The 20,682-nt window shown below is 47.6% G+C and overlaps 2 protein-coding genes across 3 annotated transcripts in view; one reads left to right on the forward strand and one right to left on the reverse strand.

Annotated features, from left to right (window-relative positions):
- The first annotated feature begins 3,594 nt into the window (after positions 1 to 3,594).
- DIO1 (iodothyronine deiodinase 1) lies at positions 3,595 to 19,979 on the forward strand. Its single transcript, XM_024571154.4, has 4 exons — positions 3,595 to 3,916; positions 10,181 to 10,324; positions 16,608 to 16,807; positions 18,791 to 19,979. The coding sequence occupies exons 1-4, from the start codon at positions 3,595 to 3,597 to the stop codon at positions 18,857 to 18,859; spliced, it is 735 nt and encodes a 244-aa protein (XP_024426922.2). The 3' UTR covers positions 18,860 to 19,979.
- Positions 5,913 to 20,682, reverse strand: part of IFT25 (intraflagellar transport 25) — a 45,509-nt gene continuing 30,739 nt past the window's right edge. Inside the window, exons 7-8 of one of the 2 annotated variants that reach the window (XM_053919942.2) lie at positions 15,640 to 15,759; positions 5,913 to 6,272 (exon numbers count right to left, since the gene is read on the reverse strand). In XM_053919942.2, coding sequence (XP_053775917.1) covers positions 6,216 to 6,272; positions 15,640 to 15,759 — 177 coding nt within the window. In that variant the 3' untranslated portion in view covers positions 5,913 to 6,215. The remainder of the gene's footprint in view (positions 6,273 to 15,639; positions 15,760 to 20,682) is intronic. The other variant, XM_053919944.2, reaches the window with a different exon arrangement.

Raw genomic sequence — 20,682 nt, forward strand, 5'->3', positions numbered from 1 at the left:
CTATTGTGAAAATAAAAAGTCATCAATCCCCTCCCCCCAATTCATTTAGGCCATAAAAATTTAATTAACCAGTGAAGAAGGGAATGAGTCCATCGCTCTGAGTTTGTGAAGGAGTGATGGAAGTCAGGTTGACGTCTGTTAATAAGAACACCCCAATAAGTGTGGTCATTTGTTCTTTCACTCGCACGACAATCAGCCCTAGCCTACGGTTAGTGTGGGAGGGGTTGTTTGGGAGCGATGGTAAGGATTGGCTCACTCACCCCAGTGTCCCCATAGGGCGTCTGACCGCCAACTCTAATATGCAGGGCCCGACGACGGTGGAATTGCACTGAGTGGTCCTGGTGAGAAACATTTTACCCAGCCTCCTCTCTTTGCCTGGCTAATTAATGCCTACATAGCCCTCCAGACTTTGGTACCATTCGCCTTCTAAAACTTCTTTGCCCCCTTAATCCCCTAGGCTTGCCTCTACCACCACAGTTGCTACTGTTTGTCCATCTTTGCCAGCCTGTGAGTGCTTTCAGGGCAAAAATCCAGGAGATTCTGGCCTCTGGGTCCCCAGTGCTGGGTCTAGAGGGGGGCACATAATAGTTGCTCACTAAAAGCTAAGTAGCGTGATCAAGTACCGGCTGTCTGAGCAGCATCAGCCAAATTCACAGATCACACAAGCTGGACCTGCACCTTTGGCCTCGCCACAATGGGCCCTTGTGTTCAGCTGGAAAGACTCTAAATATAGTGTGTGTATTTATACAGTATATACATTAATACATTTATTTATGTATTTATATGTACTAATTGCATGGATTATGTAATACAATTAATACATATATTTATGTATTAATATAAATATAGTATATCTATTGAACTCACACCATAATTAGGTTTCACACATGCAAGATTTCTAATTCTCAGAACAATCCTGTAAGCTTGAGGTGATGATCCTCCGTTTATAAAGAGAAAGCTGAGGCTTAGAGTAGGTGCAGGGTACTTTGGCTGAATATATACCAGGAATGAATCTCAGGGCACAAATTCAGATGTGCTGGTGTGTTAGACACCTTTTAGGCCCCATTCAGATCCTCTGGCCTCACCTGTTGCTTATTTCACCACCACTGATCTTATTCTGGCTTCAGCAGGTAGAACCTAAATGAGCTTCACCTCCAGCCCATACATCAGGCTTCTTACCTTCTGCATCAGGGGTTGTGTCTTGGTACTATGGGGTCAGGGGACTGCTGGAACCACTCAGCACCCGAACAGTTACAACCCAGCAGTGCAGGTGTAGGGAGTGGTTATCTTCAGGGGCAAATCCTTGACCAGTGGGGCTAACACCTGCTGAGTACATGTTTCTTCCTTTTCCCCTCAGAGAGCCACCCGCAGATTCTCATGTAACATTCAAACTATTTTGCAGGATCAAGCAACCAAATGCCTTTGGAAGTGGCTGATGGGAAAAAGGTCCTCACTAGGGCTCTCTTTCCTCCCCTGCCATACAACTCCTGTCCTTCACGCCTGGTCCTGGGATTCACACTTGCCAATATAGTATGAGCAACCCACACTAAGGCATGGTGGTGCCATGAGTGGCCCCAGGAAGTGGCCCTCACATTGGTATTTTGGAACTGGACTGCTCACCAGTCCAGTGGCAACAACAGCCTGGTAGGTAGTGAGTGATAAGTGTGTGTGTCCTGGGAGGTGATGACACCCAGACTATATGTTTCTTCTCTTAGAAACAGAAGGCAAAGTTATATTGACCTATTAGTTATAATGACATGTAAGATTTGGCTCAAAATGAGACAAGAATCAAAGATAACTGTACTGGTTTAATTAAAAACAGTGATTCTCAACTGGGGACTATTTTGTTTCCAGGGGATATTTACTTGGCAATTTCTGAAGAATTTTTGGTTGCCACAACTTGTGGGGTGCTAGGGGCAGGGTGTTTCTGGACATCTTGTAATGCACAGTGTTCAGAATATCACTGGTGTCAAAGTTGAAAAATTCTGAGCTCAAATGTTCAGGTTTCCTTAACTTGTCTGCCCAAGTATGGTAAGGTAGGTGAGCCCAGCTTGATGATTCTAATCAGACCTCTACTGCTCTGAGGGAGGAATGAACCACTGAGAGATAGAACCCTCCCACCCTCACTTAGATAGAATGGGGAAAGGGGAAGGGGTGAAAGGAAGCTGTTGAACTTGCTCTGATGGACAGGATAGGGGGCGGAGGGGACACTCTGAAAAGTCTGAGCCTTGGTTAGATGCTGCGTGTGATCCTGACCGAGTCTCCTGCCTTTCCGTGAGGAGGGAATCTGGAGACCAAACAGCTGAGCCGTGCTCCTGAAGGGTCTTCAGTGCCCCATGAGCAGTAGCCATACCCCCTGGGGGAGCATCTCATCCTGGCTCCAGGGATGCAAATAAGGGGTGGGCAGTCGGTTCCACTTTAATCTTTTTCTTCTGGAGTCTCAACAAATAGACCTCTTTTCCTTTTTTTATGTGCCTGGTGTTAAGAGCTAAGATTGTTTGAAGCCATCTGTGGGCCAGGGAGAACTGAATTAGGCTGCACTTTACATCCCCATGACTATTTTGTAACTACCAATTTTTACTTCCTAATCTCCTTACCTTTTTTACCCACGCCCCCTCCCATCTGGCACCCATCAGTTTGTTCTCTGTATCTATGGTCAAATGACATATACCTTTAAAGACAAAACAGTAGACTTCAAAGACTTTGAAAACAGGGGTAATTTTGTGTTAGTTTCTTCCCCACTTTAGACTACCACACCCCTGCGATCAGCGAGTACAATATTTATACTCTGCCCCCAGTGCTAAGGGAAGTCAAAGGCCCAGTTTTCCTTGGGGATGGCCCCAGCCTCTGCTTGGGTAGCTTCCAGACCCAAATCCTCCAGGGAGAGCTATGACTCCAGAAACATTTAACCACCAGCCAGAAGCTATGAGTGGAAAAAACATCTTTTATTAGTAAGAGAAATATTTACTTTATTAAAAGAATAATTAATAATAATAATAATTGCTTGGCCCTGGCTAGTGTGGCTCAGTGGATTGAGCATTGGCCCAAGAACCAAAGGGTTGCAGGTTGGATACCCATTCAGGGCACATGCCTGGGTTGCAGGCCAGGTCCCCAGTAGGGGGTGTGTGAGAGGCAACCACACATTGATGTTTCTCTCCCCCTCTTTCTCCCTTCCCTTCCCCTCTGTCTAAAAATAAATAAATAAAATCTTAAAAAAAAAAAAAAAAGAACTTACCTGCTTGCAGCAGAGCCTTTCTAAAGGACTACAGAATCCCTTTAAGTGTGATCTTTTAAAGTGTTTGTTCTTCAAAATTTATCAGGGGGAGAATTTAAGATCTGAAGTCTTCTGGTCCAACAGTCTCTCAAAGGTTAAGGCAAAGAATCAGAAGTGATATTAATTAGAACAGATCTTTGAGCACCTGGTTTGGGATTTTCCATTCCATTGACAGGAAGGCAGACACCTTCTGTCCTGGTACCTTCCTCCTGCCCAGGGTTGGCTACTCCCACCCTGCACCTTTGTTCAGCTCCGCCCAGCGTGGCCCAGTTGCAGCATCTAGGTCCATCAGCCTCAGAGCCAGGTCTGGCTGTGCCGAGATGGGGCTGGCCCAGGCAGGGCTGTGGCTGAAGAAGCTCTGGGTACTCTTGCAGGTGGTCCTGCATGTGGCCTTGGGCAAAGTACAACTAAAACTGTTTCCCAGGAGAGTCAAACAGCACATCTTGGCCATGAACCGGAAGAACCCACATTTCTCCTATGAAAACTGGGTTCCAACCCTCTTCAGCATCCAGTATTTCTGGTTTCTCCTGAAGGTTCGTTGGCAACGATTGGAGGACAAGACTGAGGAAGGAGGTCTAGCCCCAAACTGCCCTGTGGTTCGCCTCTCAGGACAGATGTGTAACATTTGGGACTTCATGCAAGGTCAGGAGGCTGGTATAGCATGAGCGGTGCCAGGGACGGGGATATTCAATGCGGGTGGGAGGTGGGTCGGAAAGTCCTGAATTCTTCTACTCCTCCAGCACCCTTTTTGGCTTCTTGTCTTCCTCCTACTTCCTGAAGCCAGTCCTTTTCCAAGATTCTGCTTTTCTGAGTGTTGTCGCAGGCACTCAAACCTGAAACCAGCCACTCTGGCCTTCAGCTCCTCCAGCACTGCTGTTGCCACATGGCCGCTTCCGCCTGAGATGCACTTCAAGCCCTCTCTGCCTGGTCAACTCCTGTTCATCCTTCAGGCTTCTACTCAGTGACACTCCTGTGACAAGCTAACCCCAAATTCCATAGACTAGGTTAACCCATCTTGTATACTTAACTTCCTAAACTTTTCTTTATTATTACACCTGTCCTGGTTTCTAATTAGGTATATATGATTAATGTCTTTTGCCCTCACTAGCCTGCAAGCTCTGTGCAGGCAGAGACCATGGCTCTAACCCCCATTGCACCCCCATGGCCGCTGCTGACTCATGGGAGTTGCTCAGTAAATATTTGTTGAAGATCTCTGTGTGCACTCTGACTCTTCCAGGCAAACCAGCTCTATCTATGTGGGTTCTTAAAGACCTCTCTGATCAGTTTTCTCCTTTTGTCCTAACAGCCGCTCTTCCTGCCAGGATTTCCTCCTCCCCTTCATGCCCTCTTTTCCCACCCAGCTTGTAAATATCTGCCAGATTACCCTTCCACAAGCACATCCCTGACCCGTCGACACCCCAACTCACCAAGTTTCGGCAGTCCCGCTTCTGCGTTCAGGATGAATGCTCAAGGTCCTCCCCGGGGCTGTGCTTTGTGCTCAAGGTCCTTCCCGTACTGACTCCAGCTTTTTTTTTTTTTTTCACACTTCACTTGTAAGCTTCCCCTCTTGTTCACTGCCTGCAGACAACTGTTGGATCTTTTACATCCCTTGCACCTTTCCTTCTCTGTCTTTGCTGAAGTTGTTGGCTCTTCCCCACCCCTGCCAACAACAGTTCAAATGCCCCTCATTGTCGGGGTCCTGCTCTCCTGCCTCCCCGTCTGTGAAACCATCTCTGATGCTTGCAGCTGGGCACGTGCTCTCTCTGTTGTGGGTTCATGGCTGTCCGTCTGCACATCTCTTTGGACTCTGATCGTTCCTCCCCAGCCCCAGACTGCCTGAGCACGAGTGTTCTCTCCTCACTCAATGGCTGTGGCCTGCAACAGGTCTGTATCTGATTCATCACTGAATTCCCAGGGCCCAGTAGACAAGGCCCCTGGGGCAGTTGACTAATCTAGTGTTCTTTGGAACACAAATCCCACAGATATGCTTTAGTACATGAAGTCCCCTGGTCAAAAAGTACTTTGGGAATCCCTGCACACTATCCCCTGCTCTCGGAAATTCATACTGAACCTGAACATATAAAAGGCTCTGAGAAGACTCGAAGCTTAAATACAAACAAACTTGAAAAAACTTTAACACAGCATTGACAAATTTTCCTAACACACACACACCTCCCTACTCTCCACCAGAGGAAATGCCTGTCATCATATTGATGGTTCCAAAGAACACCCTTTGAGAAATGTTGACCTAACCCAGTCCTCTCATTTTAGAGAGGAAACGGAGAAAACTGAGAGGCAAAGGTAACAGAGCCAATGATGGACTGAGTCGGACCCAGAATCAGGGCTCTCTTCCCATTTTTTTCATGGCACCTCAACATTCAGGAGTACCTCCTGCGTGCCAGGCCCTCAGCTAGATGTCAGGGACACAGAGTTAAGAGCTTGCTCCTTTGCTCGAGGAGTGTGTGGTTCTACAGAATAGATGGATGTAATAAACAACTTCTTTCAGTTCGGTGAGATGAGGAGGCTATAGAGGCATGGACTTTGCCTGCAGGGCTTGGGAGTTTTCCTGGAGGAGGTGGCTTTGGAACTAGGCCTTGAAGAATGAGTAAGGTTTTTCCTGAGAATGGAAAAGGGGAGCATGTTTCAAGGAAAAAGGAAAGCCAAGAGATTTTGATCATGACTTTAAAAGTGGCCTCTATTTGCTCGACAAACATTTACCAAGTGACCGCTGATAATAAGAGCAATGAGAATAACAACGAACTTTTATTGTGCATCTACTTCGTGTCAAGCACTGTGGCAGAACCAGGCGGATGTGCTGCATATCAATTATCTAGCGATCAATTCCATGAAAGACAACTTGCCTCGTGGTCAATTCATAGAATTTACTTGCCTCTTTTAATTGTTCACTTTCAGTGAGCCAGTGTGCATTTTAAAGACTGTTCTATTTATCCCTGTTTTTCCGCTGTTGTGCTTGAGACTGAAGAAAGAGGAGAGGAGGCTGAAAGACAAAAGAACACTCTATTTATGAAATGGAGTTGGCTTTCAGCACCTTGACCCAGAGTCCCCTGAAATACCAGCTGCTGGCGGCACAGAAGTCAACGTAACTGGTTTCTGTCCCCGCAGATCTCGTAATCCAGAGAGGGAGATGGCACAGTGAGACGCGGAGCCAGAGGGTTCTGGGAGAAGTAGGGTGGGGTAGGGGGGTAGTCAGAGGAAAGCTTCCTGGAGAAGAGGATGGTGGGCTGATTGTCTAGGGACAGTGGAACCGTGGGGTGGGTGAGGAAGGGGGAGAGGGGACAGAGCAGGACAGAGGGGAGGAGCAGCAGAGGTCTGAGGTGGGGAGGAGCATCGGTCAGTTTGGCAGAAGGCGGGTGTAGGAGGCATGAAGGAGGGAAGGATGAGGCTGGAGACACCATCAGGGACTAGAGCTTAGGGGGCCTTATGTGTTTTACCAAAGAGTAGATTTTATCCTGAGGGTGTTGGTGAGTTCTAGGAAGATTTTCAAGCAAGGAGTTAACACAATCAGTTCTACTCGTTAGAAAGACATCCTGCAACTGCTTTGGAAACCCATGAGGCCACTAAAAGCTCTGTTTGTGTGCTTTGGGTATAAATCTGAACTTATTTTAGAGACACAGACTGGAAGGTCTGGAAGAGTCTTTATGGTAACCTAAAGCAGCTCTTTCAGCGTTTGGATACAAAGGCCCAGAGAGGTAAGTTACTTGCTCAGAGTCACACAGCAAGTTCTTATAGAGCCAGAACTAGAATTTGTGCCTTCCGACTCTCAGCTAGTGCAGTTTTCCTTATTGAGAAAGACAGCAGATGCTCAGAGAAATTCTCAGCCACCCCATCCTCTGCATGTACATGCACATGCACACACATGAACACACATGCCTTAGACACACACACAGCAAAACATTGATTAACTGGTGTATTGTGGTAGAACGCAAGGCAAGTCTGATGATTTCTTTTCTAGGTACCTAGGAGTTAATCTGCAACCTGATTCATTTTACCCTTATTTAACATTATTTAAAATCTCTCCAAGCATATTTATGAGGTGTCATCCAGTAATCATAAATGGGCTTTCCCCGCTCTGAGAGCCCAGTGCAGGGTGAATTCACAGGTCTGGGGTCATGACGGCAGGTTTGAGTCCAGCACTACCACAGAGCTGTTGCCCATTTGTACTGGCGAATTGGGGTGGACAGTCCCTGCCCAACACCCTTGAAATGGTGTTCTCTGCACCGTGGCCTGTGGACCAGGCAGGGTGTCAGCCCTTGGCACCCCTGCCCCCTGCGCTCATTTTTCCTCTCTCTGCTACCAGGAAAGCAGTGACTGAGTTTAAACTTTGCCCTCAATACTGATCACTGCACCCGACCACAGTACATGTAGATAAACAAACGGCTCTGTCTCCTCTAAGGTCCTAATCAGTGGATGTTGAGTCTTTTTTCTTTTTTCAATGAAAAACAAATTCCAGACAGCTAATATTTAACTCTAGTCCTGACCTTAACTCTTTAGGATTCTTATCTGATGGGTGACTCCCTGAGGTCATTGGAGGCCAACGGCCATCCACTTGGCCATGACTGGCCTCTGAGCTTCTCTGGCGGTGGCCCGGGCAACCCTGTCACATGGGTGAGGACTCTGTGCAATCACCCAACACCCTGTAGGGCCTCCTGTGAGGAAACCTGCGAGCCACAGACAAGGAGGACTGTGTGTCTCCAGAGAAACTGGCCAGCTTCGCCCTCCCGTTCTGACGAGTGAGAACTACATTGCCAGTTGTCTCCCCTTGTAGGTGGTCACCAGGAGCTGAGTCAAATATTAGCTCAGTTATAATGAATGCAGGGACCTCAAGGCCTATTTATTTGTGTTCCACATTTCCCTCTTCTTTGCCTTCCAGAGGGGCATGTTTGTTTTAAATTCCTATTTAATATTTTATTACATGTGTAAGCTGCTTCGAATCCTTTGCAGAAGTGGGAGAGGGACTAACTAACCAACTAAACCACAAGCAAGTTAAGATGCCTTCTACTCCCCTTCCATCAGCAGGTCCCGTCAGCTCCAGTGTTCCCTTCTCTTCTGCCCACACACCAGCTCAGGTCCCTGCACCCCTCGTATTTCTCATTGCCATTCCATTCCACATCTGTCCTTTCCCCACTGAGCAGCCAGAGTGATCTTCTGTGTAAATCTGGTCATTTTTTCTCATCGTAGCAGTCACAGTGCTGGCTTGCAAGCAACAGAAACTCACTCTGCTTTTCTTGGTCACACACACATCCATAGAGGAAGAAATATGTTAGAAAAGTGTTGTAGGAGCTCCAGACCCCACCACATGGAGCACTGAGCCTACTCTGTGTTTTAGCATCAGCGGTCAGGCCTGGACGCTGCCATCCCTGTGGTTGCCATGGGAAACCATCACCACAGTAGGACTCCACCGTTCCTGACAGGGGCACCAGCATTGGACCATGGATGAAATCTGCCATCTCAGTGACTGCAGAACCAAAGGTCCATGTGGGAGGGTCCAATCAGCCCTACATGACTCACTGACTATGCCCTGGCTGCCAGGGGCAAAGAGCAGCCCTGGCCACTCTGTCTTCTCCAGTGCAAGGCTGGGCACACTCTCTCATCGACAAGTAGTACACAAAATAGGGAATTCTAAGTAGGAAGGAGAGGTAGGAGCTGGGCAGCCAAAATATCTACCATCCTTGGTTTATATCTTCTTGGCATCCTATTCAGACTCTTCACGGTGTAGGGAGCCTGCCCGCTCTGGCCCGTGCCTGCCTCTCCAGCCAAGACTCTCATTGCACCCAGCCTGGCTTGGGCCACATTGGCCTTGAACACACCAACCTCTGTCTGTCCCTCCTCAGGGCCTTTCTACATGGAGTCCCTTTGTCTGGAACGCCCTTCTCCTCCCTCTGTGCCCTCTGGCTCATTCCTAGTCTGTTTCCCCAGGTACATGGCCTCTCATCAGAGGCCTTCCTGGACCTGCCTGTCTAAAGTAGGTCGCTCCTTTATAGTCTCTTTCATAACACTTATCACAACTTGAAATTACTTCATTTATGCAACATTAAATGGCAGCTAAAAAGTACCATGCCAGGGCAAGAGAGAGGCCAAGGAAGATAAGAAAAATCTTTGTATTTTAATGTAGTAAATGGCACTTTCCATCTACTTTTTGAACAAGAGGCCCGCATATTTATCTTGCAATGGGCCAGCAAATCATGTAGGCGGCCCTGCTCCCACCCTTTTCTCCCCTTGCGGAGTCCCTCTCACCGCCTCCCCACTTCATAGCTCAGGGAGAAGATAAAGCTGATGACAGCAGCTGACACTGGTTGAGTGCCTCCCATGGGCCAGGCCCATTTTAATCCCTCATCTGTGTTAACTTCTTTAATTCTCATAACAATCCTATAAAGTAAGTATTATCACTGTGTCCATTTGTGGATGAGGAAACGGAGAGGCTTTGAATGGAAAGAGCACTGAATGAGAGTCTGGGAGCCAGAGTGTTCATTCGGCTCCACTACTGGCCACTGTGTGACATGAAACAAGACTACAGACCGCAGTTTGTCCATAAAACAGAGGAAAAGTTTTCTACCCTGTAGCATACTGATCACATCACATGGAAGAATAGATATGTGCTTGCCTTATACACTGCATGAAAAGGACTCTATCACTCTGTTCTTTCCCACCCAGCAACTGCAGGTGGTCCACTAAGACCACCTGATAAAGCCCCTCATTCTACAGAAGAGTAAACTGGCTCCAGCTTCCGCTAAGTCATGCTCTCTATGCTTCAGCTCCTCACTGTGCCCTCGATCCTTCTTAGAGGGGGGGAGATATAACAAAATTGAAGCAGGAGTGAAGGTGGAACGTGCAAAATAACCGCTGTGTGTAGATTATTGGATGATAATGGTTTCATTTCTGTTTCAGGCAACAGGCCACTGGTGCTGAATTTTGGAAGTTGTACCTGACCTTCATTTCTTTTCAAATTTGACCAATTCAAGAGACTTATTGAAGACTTTAGTTCCGTAGCAGATTTTCTCGTCATTTACATTGAAGAAGCACACGCATCAGGTATACAAGATCCCCTGTGCCTACCTCCTCCTGCCTTCTCTCTTCTTGCTCCCCTCACCCCAGGGTTGGGGGTGGGGAGAGGTATGGGAGGGGAGAGGGAAAGGGTCCCTGTTCCCCCACCATCTCCCAGTCCCTGCTAGGTTTACCCACCTCTTGCTGACCTCAGTCTGTGCTTTCAACTAGGAACACAGAGCAGAAAACCTGGAGTGACAGAGTCTAGCTGGGGGAGCATCTAACATTCTGAATGGATAAATAGGGAAATCAAGGGAGAGCAGCTAATATAAGCGCAACTGCAAGGAATTTAGACCTGAAATGACACAAGTGAAATGGCTGCTATTTAGCAACTTGTGAAATCCATCCTGAGACCTTCTGAGCTCAAAAGTGCATTGTGGTTCATCTCTGTCAGCGGTTCCCAAGCTTCAGTGACCATCAGAAGTACCTGGAAGGCTTGTTAAAACACTGCTGGACTCCACCCCAGGTTTGAGTTAGATCTGGAGTGGGGCCTGAGAATTTGTATTTCTAACAAACTCCAGGTGAGGCTGAAGCTACCGGTCTGGGGGCCACACTGAGGATCACTTCCCCAGGCCCGATTTCTACCTGGGACAGGAATCCTTTCTTTAGTCCCTAACAGGGGTCACCCATCTTTATTACTTCACGGGAAATCTTGTTCCTTTGCTGACAGCTCTGTTTGTGAGAAAGCCCTTCCTTGCAATGAGCAGACACATCCCTCCCTGAAACTTCTACAGCTTGGTCTAAGCCCCATGAACTTTACAAAACGGTCATGTTACAGAACAAACCAGGGGGGCTGAACGATATAAAAGACCCCCCTTTTTCCTCCGGGGGTTCCTCCCCCATACTAGGTTCGCTTTGCCCGCCGCCAGAGAAAAGACATCTCTCAATGCCAGAGATTGGTGAAAAGGAAAGGAATTATTATTTATTCAAAAGTTATACAGACTATACCCACAAATGCACATAGTCCTTCTTTTCCCTCTGCCCAGTCTGGGGTACCGTAATTCAGGAAAGAAGTAGAAGTCCGTGATTCAGGTTCCCAGCACCATCCACGTGGCGAAAGGGAGCACTTCCAAAGCCGTGTGGTCCTGACTCTTGCCCAAGCTGCATGGTCCCCAAAAAGATGTGTGGTCCCAAAAGAGATGCCATATGGCTGCTGTGCCTGGGTTTAAATACCAGCACCAATCTTCCTCTGCAGCCCCATTTACGGCTCCTCCCACTATTGGCCACAGCTGCCAGCATTCCAGGCAGTGTGGCCCTGTGGTGTGGAGCCAATTATCTCCAAGCTCTTCTGGACCCCATTACAAATCCCCCTCTAGGCTGCACCCTGTTACAGTCGGGTACACTATTCTCTTCCTGGCTGTCACGGGGATCAACTCTTAAACCCACAGACTGAAGAAGGCAAGAAGGCTTGGGTGGCCTAGTAGAATGGATGTCGTTTACACACCCACCTTCCCTCAAGATTCATCTTTGTCAGCCAGCACCAGGCAGAGTCCGTGTCACGGACTTAGAGCTCATAAGCGTTGAGTGATGAGTGAGTGTTTTAGGCCAGTATTGGCCTGGCTGGCTTATCCATGTGTTGTAAGTGTAGAGATTGCTATTAATTAATCATCAGCAAGGTTGGTCCAGCAGCACTTTCTCCAGTGCAGTCTGGTACTAGGACTCCGGGTGTCAGCGCCTCCTGTGTTGCTTGTTGAAAATGCGTATTCCAGGGCCCTGCCCCAGGCCCATTGCATCTTGATTTAAATGCACCTAAAGGTTTGAGAACTGCTTTTAACTTAATACCAAGGGTGGACAAGACTTACCGCCTAACCGTGATGCCAAAGAAGCTGCTGTTACCGTCGTCTACAGAGTTTAACTTAATGCCGTGTTCACTTAACTGGAACCTCCTATCCTCATTAAGACTTTGCGGCAACTTAAAATATTAGCATGTGGTAATAGGTACATACAGTTCTCTCAGCTCTTATGTATATTTAAATTTTCCACCCTGGCCAGGGAGCTCGGTCGGTTAGAGTGCCATCCCGATACACCAGGGCTGCGGGTTCAATCCCCGGTCAGGACACATACAAGAGGCGACCAATTAATGCATAACTAAATGAAATAACAAACTGATATTTCTCTCTCTTTCCCTAAAAATCAATAAAAAAATAAAATAAAATAATTCCATAATAAATTTAAACAGCATAGGTAAAAGAAGAGCAAATGCAAGCACAATGTACCTCTTTGTCAAATACCCCTCTGAGAGCAGCAGCCATCGGTTAAAGAAAGAGAACTTGGGTGGCTACAGGTGTCTGTGGTCTCCGTGGTGGAGAGGAGATGGTGCCCTGATGTCATCACAGCTGAAGCTCAGCCAAGGCTGACGTAACTGTCTTGGGGCAGCACTTCTCAAACTTTAATGTTTGCACTTAAATTACCTGGGGATCTTACTAAGCTGCAGGTTCTGGTTCAGTAGGACTTCACAGGGTCTGAGATTTGCCACATCTTGCCAGCTCCCCTGGTTATTTAGAGACTGCTGGTTCAGGAACCACACTTGGAGCAGGAACAAGGTCCTAGAGCAGGGGTCCCCAATGCCAGGCCCACAGACCAATACCAGTCTGCGGCCTGTTAGGAACCAGGCTGCACAGCAGATGAGTGGCCGGCCAGCGAGTGAAGCTTCATCTGTATTTACAGCCGCTCCCCATTGTTTGCATTACTGCTTGAGCTCCGCCTCCTATCAGATCAGCAGGGGCATTATATTCTCAAAGGAACGCGAACCCTACTGTGAACTGTGTATGCTAGGGATCTAGGTTGCGCGTTCCTTATGAGAACCTAATGATTCTAGGAGGTCCACTGATTCTAGGAGGCCTGTGGCCCAATCAGTTGGCTTCCTTCTTCCCACACACCACGTTTCTCCAGGTAAGTTATGGGGAAGCACGAGGTACGGAGTGAGGAACAGACTCTGGAGTTTCAGGCCTGAATGTGAGTCCTGGCCCCATCACATGCTGGACGCACAACCTGGAGGAACTTACATTCCATGCTGGCTTCTGAGCCACTGAATTGGGATAACAACACCGATCTCACAGAATCACCTATTCAGCAATATTTAACATGTGCCTGCTGTGTGCCCACCTCCATGCTGGGCCTGGGGATATAGAGGCGAAAGATACACACAGTTCTTGCCTCTAAGGACTTCACAGTTGGAGATGAGAGGCAAGTCAGTGCTCCTGTCTGGGCCTCCGTGTTCTCAGCTACAGGATGGGGAGGAGCCTCTGCCTGGCCCCCTATAGGAGGCTGCTGTGAAGCTCTACTGAGCAGAGGGTGGACAAGGCTTACTGCCTAACTGTGATGCAAAAGAAGCTGGTGTTATTGTCATCTACAAAATTTTGATGTCTTGGGGCAGGTAATAAATACTTTAAATACTAGTTTTTCTTGGGGGAAAGACTTTGAAGCACTGAGAAGGTGAAGCAAATTCTGCTGATGGGCTTAAGCAACTTATATTACCCTGCAAGGCAACTATTATTGTGAGCACAGGCCATGCAGCTTCCAAAGAACCCATGACCACATTAGCTGGGTTCCAGGCTCCTGAGAAATGGGGCAGGTAGAAGGGGACGTCGCAATTTATTGGGTTTTTTTCCCAATCTGTGGGTCTATTGGCTAATGAGCGCCACCTCCTGTAAGTGGGCAGAAGGGCATCCTGACAAATGAGGCCAATTGAAAAATCCCTTTCTATTTAAAGTTAAGCAGCTTTAAATGGCTTGGTTTAGGGGTGAGGGGAACATCTCCAGGGCAAAATCAGAAAATCGGTGGTGTATAATAAAAACTGGATTCTTTTCCACCTATTATTTGGGGGCAGCCAGACAAAATAAAGCAATATTTTTTTAGCAGCTTCTGTGAACCAGGCAGAGTACTGGGAATTCCATACATATCATCTTATTTAAACCTCACAGTCATCTTCTTAGTAGGTTCTATTAATGAATAGTTTCTATTAACCCCATTTGACAAATAAGAAAACTGAGAATTTAAAGAGATCTTAAAGAGCTTGACCAGTATCATATAGCTTACTGTGTCAGGGAGCCCTTCCCAGAGAAGAGGGTGTTAGAGCTGATTCTCAACTACGGGGGATTTTTACCTTCCAGGGGTCATTTGCCAATATCTGGAGACCTTGTTTTTTATCCTTACCTCAGGATACATTTTTCATTTCTTTTAGAAAAAGAGGAAGGGAGAGCGAGAGAGAGAGAAACATCGATGTGAGAGGGAAAGTGACTGGTTGCCTCCTGTATGCGCCCCGACTGGGGTTTGGACCATGGCCTTTTGGTCCACAGGATGACACTCCAACCGACGGAGCCACACCGGCCAGGGGTGGCGACATTTCTGGTCAGCACAAATTGAAAGCTTGGGGAGTGCTGCTGACATCTAGTGAGCAGAGGCCAGAGATGCTGTTCAACACCCTGCAACACACAGGACGGCCCCTCACGACAAAGAATTACCTAGCCCAAAGTGTCCATAGTGCCAACGTTGAGAAGCCCTGCGTTAAAATTGAGCTTTATTTTTATTTTTTTAAAGATTCTTATTTATTTATTTTTAGAGAGAGGGGAAGGGAAGGGGAGAGAGAGAGAGAGAGAGAGAGAGAGAAACATCAATGTGTAGTTGCCTCTTGCATGCCCCCTCCTGAGGACCTGGCCCTCAACACAGGTATGTGCCCTGACTGGGAATCAAACCAGCAACACTTTGGTTTACAGGCCTGCACTCAATCCACTGAGCTACCCCTGCCAGGGTAGAGTTGAGCTATTAAAGGACATGTAGGGTTTCACACATGGAAGAGATGGTAAGGAGAAAGGGCAGAGAGGTGTCAGCATCGTTTGAGGAGGAGTCCGCTTTGGCTAGATGTGGAGGGACTAGCAGCCCCGACTGGAAATGTAGGGAGGGAGAGATGACAGAGATGATTAAATACTATGCTAAGGAGCTGGTCTTGTAATTGGTGTTTAAGTAGAGAAAAACATATGATCAAATCACTCTTGGGGATTTTTGAATGACGACATAGAACATAGTAAGATCAGGGCAGGAAGACTGCGTAGGATGAAAATAAGGGCTATTGCCAGGCTGGCAGCTGTACTTGGCTCTAAGCTCACCCTGAATGGCTTATCATGAGGCTGTCAGTCAATCTCACCTATCAGCTGCTGCAGCAGAAGTCGCAGTATCCAAACAAAAAATTAGAAAGTCCTGCTCTACTCCCACTGCAGCTGGAAGCAGGAGCTGTGATGAAAAGGGCGGAAGTGAGAGACAGCTTGAGGGTAAGTGGGTCAAGGAGCCCCAAGTATTATACCCACCTCGCTGGAGCAAAAAGCTGGAGGAAGACTGGAGAGATGGACCAGCTCACTAAGGACCTGGTGGGCCATACTGAGGAGCATGGGATTTATCCTGAAGGTCACAGGGAGCCACTGAAAGATCTAAGCAGGAGAGTGACACAGTCAGATTTGTGTTTTGGAAGGAACACTCCAGTGGAGAATAACTGGAAGAGGGAAATTGTCTAGACTCTGGAGTAGTTCTCAAACTTTGGCATGTGTTAGAATCATCTGGAAGGCTGTTAAATCAGATTGTTAGGCCTCGTTCTTGGTCTGTCTAGGGTGGGGCCTGGGAAGTTGCATTGCTAACAAACTCTCAGGTGATGCTGATGCTGGTCTAGGCAGCTCACACTTAAAGAAATACTGCGCTCGACCCTTGTCTCTCTAAGTGTGGTCCAAGCACCAGCAGCCTTAGCATCCTGAGAGCTAGCTAGACTCAGTGCGACCCTAGACAGACTAAACCAGAATCTTCCTTCAGTGAGGTCCCTGAGTGATTCACTGGCACATTGAAGTTTGAGAAGCAGTGGTCTGTTGGACTGCGTCGTTGAAGAGCCAATGTCTGGAAGTCAGGAGCCACGGGCTTCCATCCTGCATCAACCACTAACTCCCTACGTGATCTCATGCATTTACCCATAATGCAGGGTATGGCTCTGCTTGAGTGTGGTTGGTAGGGTAATAATGTGGGTGTAATAATTTATAGTTTTAATTTGAATATTTTACCTAAAATGTCACATGGTGTGCTTGAGTGTGATATTGTTATGTTACAGAATGACATGCTTATGATTTTGTAATAAAAAAGGGGCATTATTTGTGTTGGACCCTGTAGAAAACTGGGCCAAATCATGGCCAAGGGCTCCTCTCTCTGGGACCCCCTCTTTAAAGTGAGGGGTACTGAGTCTGCAGGAAGTGTGTGCCATGCCTGTGGGGCCCACTGCTTGGCCTTTGTCTTGTAGATGGCTGGGCTTTTAAGAACAACGTGGTCATCAAGAATCACCGGAACCTCCAGGACCGCCTCCAGGCAGCTCACCGGCTGCTGGAGAGGAGCCCCCAGTGCCCTGTGGTGGTGGACACAATGAAGAACCTGAGCAGCCAGCTCTACGCGGCGCTGCCCGACAGGCTCTACGTGCTCCAAGAGGGCAGGATCCTCTACAAGGTGGTGGCCACCCCCACCCTCACCCCCACCCCAGGGGCAGGGGCCCAGGGAGGGCAAAGGACAAAGAGAGGCTTTGTATCAGGTAGACCTGGATTCAAGTTGCTGCCCAGACATTTACTAGCCATGTGACCGTGGGCAAGTTCTTTCTTTTCTTGGAGTTTCTGTTTCCTCTTCTGCAAAATGAGGGTGTTGGCTCCCTTGGCACAGGGGATGACATAATGCACAGAAAGCCCCTAGCATTTAGACCGGAGCTGGAGCCTCCTGGCAGCCTTCCGAACCCAGAAGACTGGCCCAGCCCTGGATTAGTCTGAAGATGAGAGAGAGAATGTTGTTTCCATTTTATAAACAATGCTCAGAGAGCAGAATTGACTCGCCCAAGGTCACACTGCACAAGGCTGATTTTAATTCTGACTCTTCCGGATGGGGTGATTCCAGAGTGGGAGGGTCTGAAGCAGCTAATCTCTGAGGCAGGCCTGAACCTGGTGAGGCTGAAGGAGGCTGGAAGAAAGCAAACTCAGCAGTTCAGAGCTGGAAATGCTGAAACAGGTATTCAAGACAGGAATTGAGTCCAGGCTCCCTTCCTAGAAGGATTGCGTTCCTCTTAAGGCTCCCAGCCCAGCTCGGGTGAGGGGCATAAGCACAGCCTCTAACGTCCCTGAGCACTGCGGGCCTCCTCTGAGGGAGAAACTGAATGTGATAGCCGCTGAGGAGATCTCCAGCCTTGGAGAGCATGTGAAGCCCAACCGTGTGGATACTCCTCTGCCCACGGGTCAAGCTGGCCCTATGCATGCAGGTGAAACACGAAACCAGAAACCACAGGTAGATGGATCCCCAGGGTGCCAAGGATTCAGGTCCTTTCTTCCTCTCTCTTCCCTGAGACATGTTCTCAGATGGCTAGATTAAGCCAAGCTGGGCACTGCGTCCCTACCCCGGGTTAGGCCCTGTGCAAACACTGAAAACACAAAAATGAATTTAAAGTGGCCCACACCTTACTTGAAGGTGCTCACAGTCTGGGGGAGAAGGAAGACCCAAACAGAGTGTTACAGTATCCCAAGTGCTCCGAGACTGCAGAGTAGGGGTCGGCAAACCTTTCCTATGAAGGGCCAGGTAATAACTATTTTCAACTTTGTTGGCCAAACAATGCCTGTCGTGATGATTCACTTCTGCTGGTATAATACGAAAGCAGCACAGGCAAAAGTAAACAAGAGTGTGGAGGCCTCAGGACAGATTTAGCTCTCAGACAGTTTTCCAACTCCTGGGGAACTGTGGGCTTTTCAGAGGAGGGGACAATTTCTTGGCTACGGGATAAGGAGCCAGCCATGTGAGCATGGGCGGCGAGAATCATTGCAAACATTAGGAAGGGGGGGGGAGGGGCAAAGCACCGGCACATTAGGGCAGAGTGTGAATGGAGAATTGAGGGCACTTGGGTTCAGGCTCTCATTCTGAATCAAGGAGACTGGCCTTCACTTTAGGGCAAAGGAGAGCCATTACGGAGTTTCGAGCAGGGGAGAGGCATGCTCAGATCCTTACTTTAAAAAGATCACTGGCTATTGGGTGAAGAATGGAGTGGAGAAATCAGGGCAGAGTCGGGAGGTGAGACAGCTGCCTGAGTAGAAGAGGATGAGGGCTGAACTAGGCAGTGGGATTGGAGAGGCAGAAGCGGTTCTGGGGTAGAATGAATAGAACTTGATATGAGGCGTGGAGAAGATAAGACCAGTCTGAGTGTATGATTATGGAAGAAAAGTTTATTTCTATATACCCCTTTCTCCTTTTGAAACTATTTACTTTACCCCATCTGGTTTTCCTCCTGTTTATGTGCTATCTTCCTGTTAAGTGTTGGTGCCACTCCATACACTCCCTAGGTGACCTCGCACACCTCACCTGCCATCGACCACACGATCCCGATGGCTCCCACGTGGATATCCCGAGCCCAGACCTCCTGCAAGTCAGAAATCTCAGAATGCTGATTTATTTCTCTCGCAGGGTAAACCTGGCCCTTGGAACTATCATCCCGAGGAGGTTCGTGCTGTTCTGGAAAAGCTCCACAGTTAATCTGGGCAGATCCCCCAGTTCCAAGCGACCGAGAGGAGGGCTCCTCAAGGCTTGGCTGTCCCTGCAACCCAGCTGGCCTTACCTCTTGACCTGTGCCCCCAGTTGAATCCCTAGCTCAAATTTTTCTGATCTGAGCAAACAATATTATAACCAGAAAATGAAGCAGCCAGAGAGCTGAGTGTTGAGGAATGTACAGCTCCACTCGGCCTCCACCGCGGAGGCCACTTCCAGTGCACAATGTCTCAGAGTGTGACAGAGTGCCCCGGTTCTCCGAGGGCGTAATGCTTCTGAAGGGCGGTCTCTCTGCCATCGCTCTAATACCAAGGGGTTAGATATGGCATCCCTTACACTAGGTAAGTGCACTTTACCAAGTTGGTCATTTGTGGCATTGATATTTAATGCACTGAACTGGTTTTAGAACCAAGCATGGGGAGAACTCCAGGTATTTAGAGAGAGACAAGGAGTTGGTAAAGGAGGGAGTAGGGATGAGAGGAGAGAGTAAAGACGGTAATACTTTCCCTGCCAAAAGACTGAAAAACCAGTCAGTGGTGGTGGTGCTCGTGAGGGGTGTGTTTCCATGGTAACCCATCTCCAATTCTACCATAGAAGAGGAGGTTACTCACTTTACAATCTTTGCATATATTTCAAAGAAATTTGGCTCTGGAACATTTTACTATCTTATCAACAGAGTTACTAGGGGGCAGGGGAGGACTGACTTCCAAAAAACATGATAACCTTGACCACACTGGACAACAGGCACCAGCAAAGTGCATTCAGTTATGCAGAAAATCATATCTGAAGTTCTATTTCTCAGATTTCTTTTTTGCAAGTCTCCTAATGGTCATTTGTGTTAAATTATGTCAGACTAATGGGCCCTGGCTGGTTTAGCTCAATGGACTGAGCATGAGCCTGCAAACCAAAATTATGTCAGACTAATGGATAACCATCGGTATTCATCTGTTTTAACTCTGCTTCTTTTCATATTTGTTTATGACGGCCACAGCCTAAAGTACACACAGCTGTGACCTGATTTGAAAACAAAATATTTTAAGATGTAGCAAGCTAATACAGAATGATTAAAATATATCAGCTCATTTAGGATGGCTTTAGTGTGATCTTTGTGTTTTCTTTCCCAATTTGTGTCCACCTGTACAGAAATCTGATCAGCAAAAACACCATATGCTGGGAGGGCCTCATGCGATGGGAGGAACGCTCCATCTCTATGTTACATGTCAAATATAGTTCTGTCCTGTGAATTCCCACTGGACAATTTTTCCACCCTGGCATCAAACCACCTTCACCATGTGACATAAAGGAACGGACTTGGGAGACATTTATCTAACATGAAAACACATTCTCCTTGGCTGTGCCTTCGTTTCTGCAATACTAATATTATTAATGTGCTATTTTACTCTTTTAAAACTAGCTATCTTTAGTCATCTACCAGACACAGGCTCTTTCAGATATGTTATTTAATCTCTATACACCTCAGAGAGGAGATTATGATCTCCATTTTACAAACAAGGAAATGAAAGCCCAGCTCTAAGTCATTTGTGGAGGGTGTCAGAATTAGTGAGTAACAAGGTGAGATTCAAACCCCATCTCTAACTTCAAGGCCAGAGTCCTGGCTCTGTGCCTAGCTAGCTGTGACTTTGGTCACGTTGCCTTGATACCTAGAACTATGACGGGATATCGCATGATGGAGTAGAGCCTACCCCATGGAGAGGACTCGTGAGTGAAGCGCTCAGAACTGTGCCTGGCATGAAGAAAATGCCATGGAAGTGTTGGCTATTATCATTAATATCATCGTTGTGGTTCCATAA

This window comes from Desmodus rotundus, chromosome 3 (assembly GCF_022682495.2).
Source record: "Desmodus rotundus isolate HL8 chromosome 3, HLdesRot8A.1, whole genome shotgun sequence".
In the NCBI taxonomy this organism is placed as follows: domain Eukaryota; kingdom Metazoa; phylum Chordata; class Mammalia; order Chiroptera; family Phyllostomidae; genus Desmodus; species Desmodus rotundus.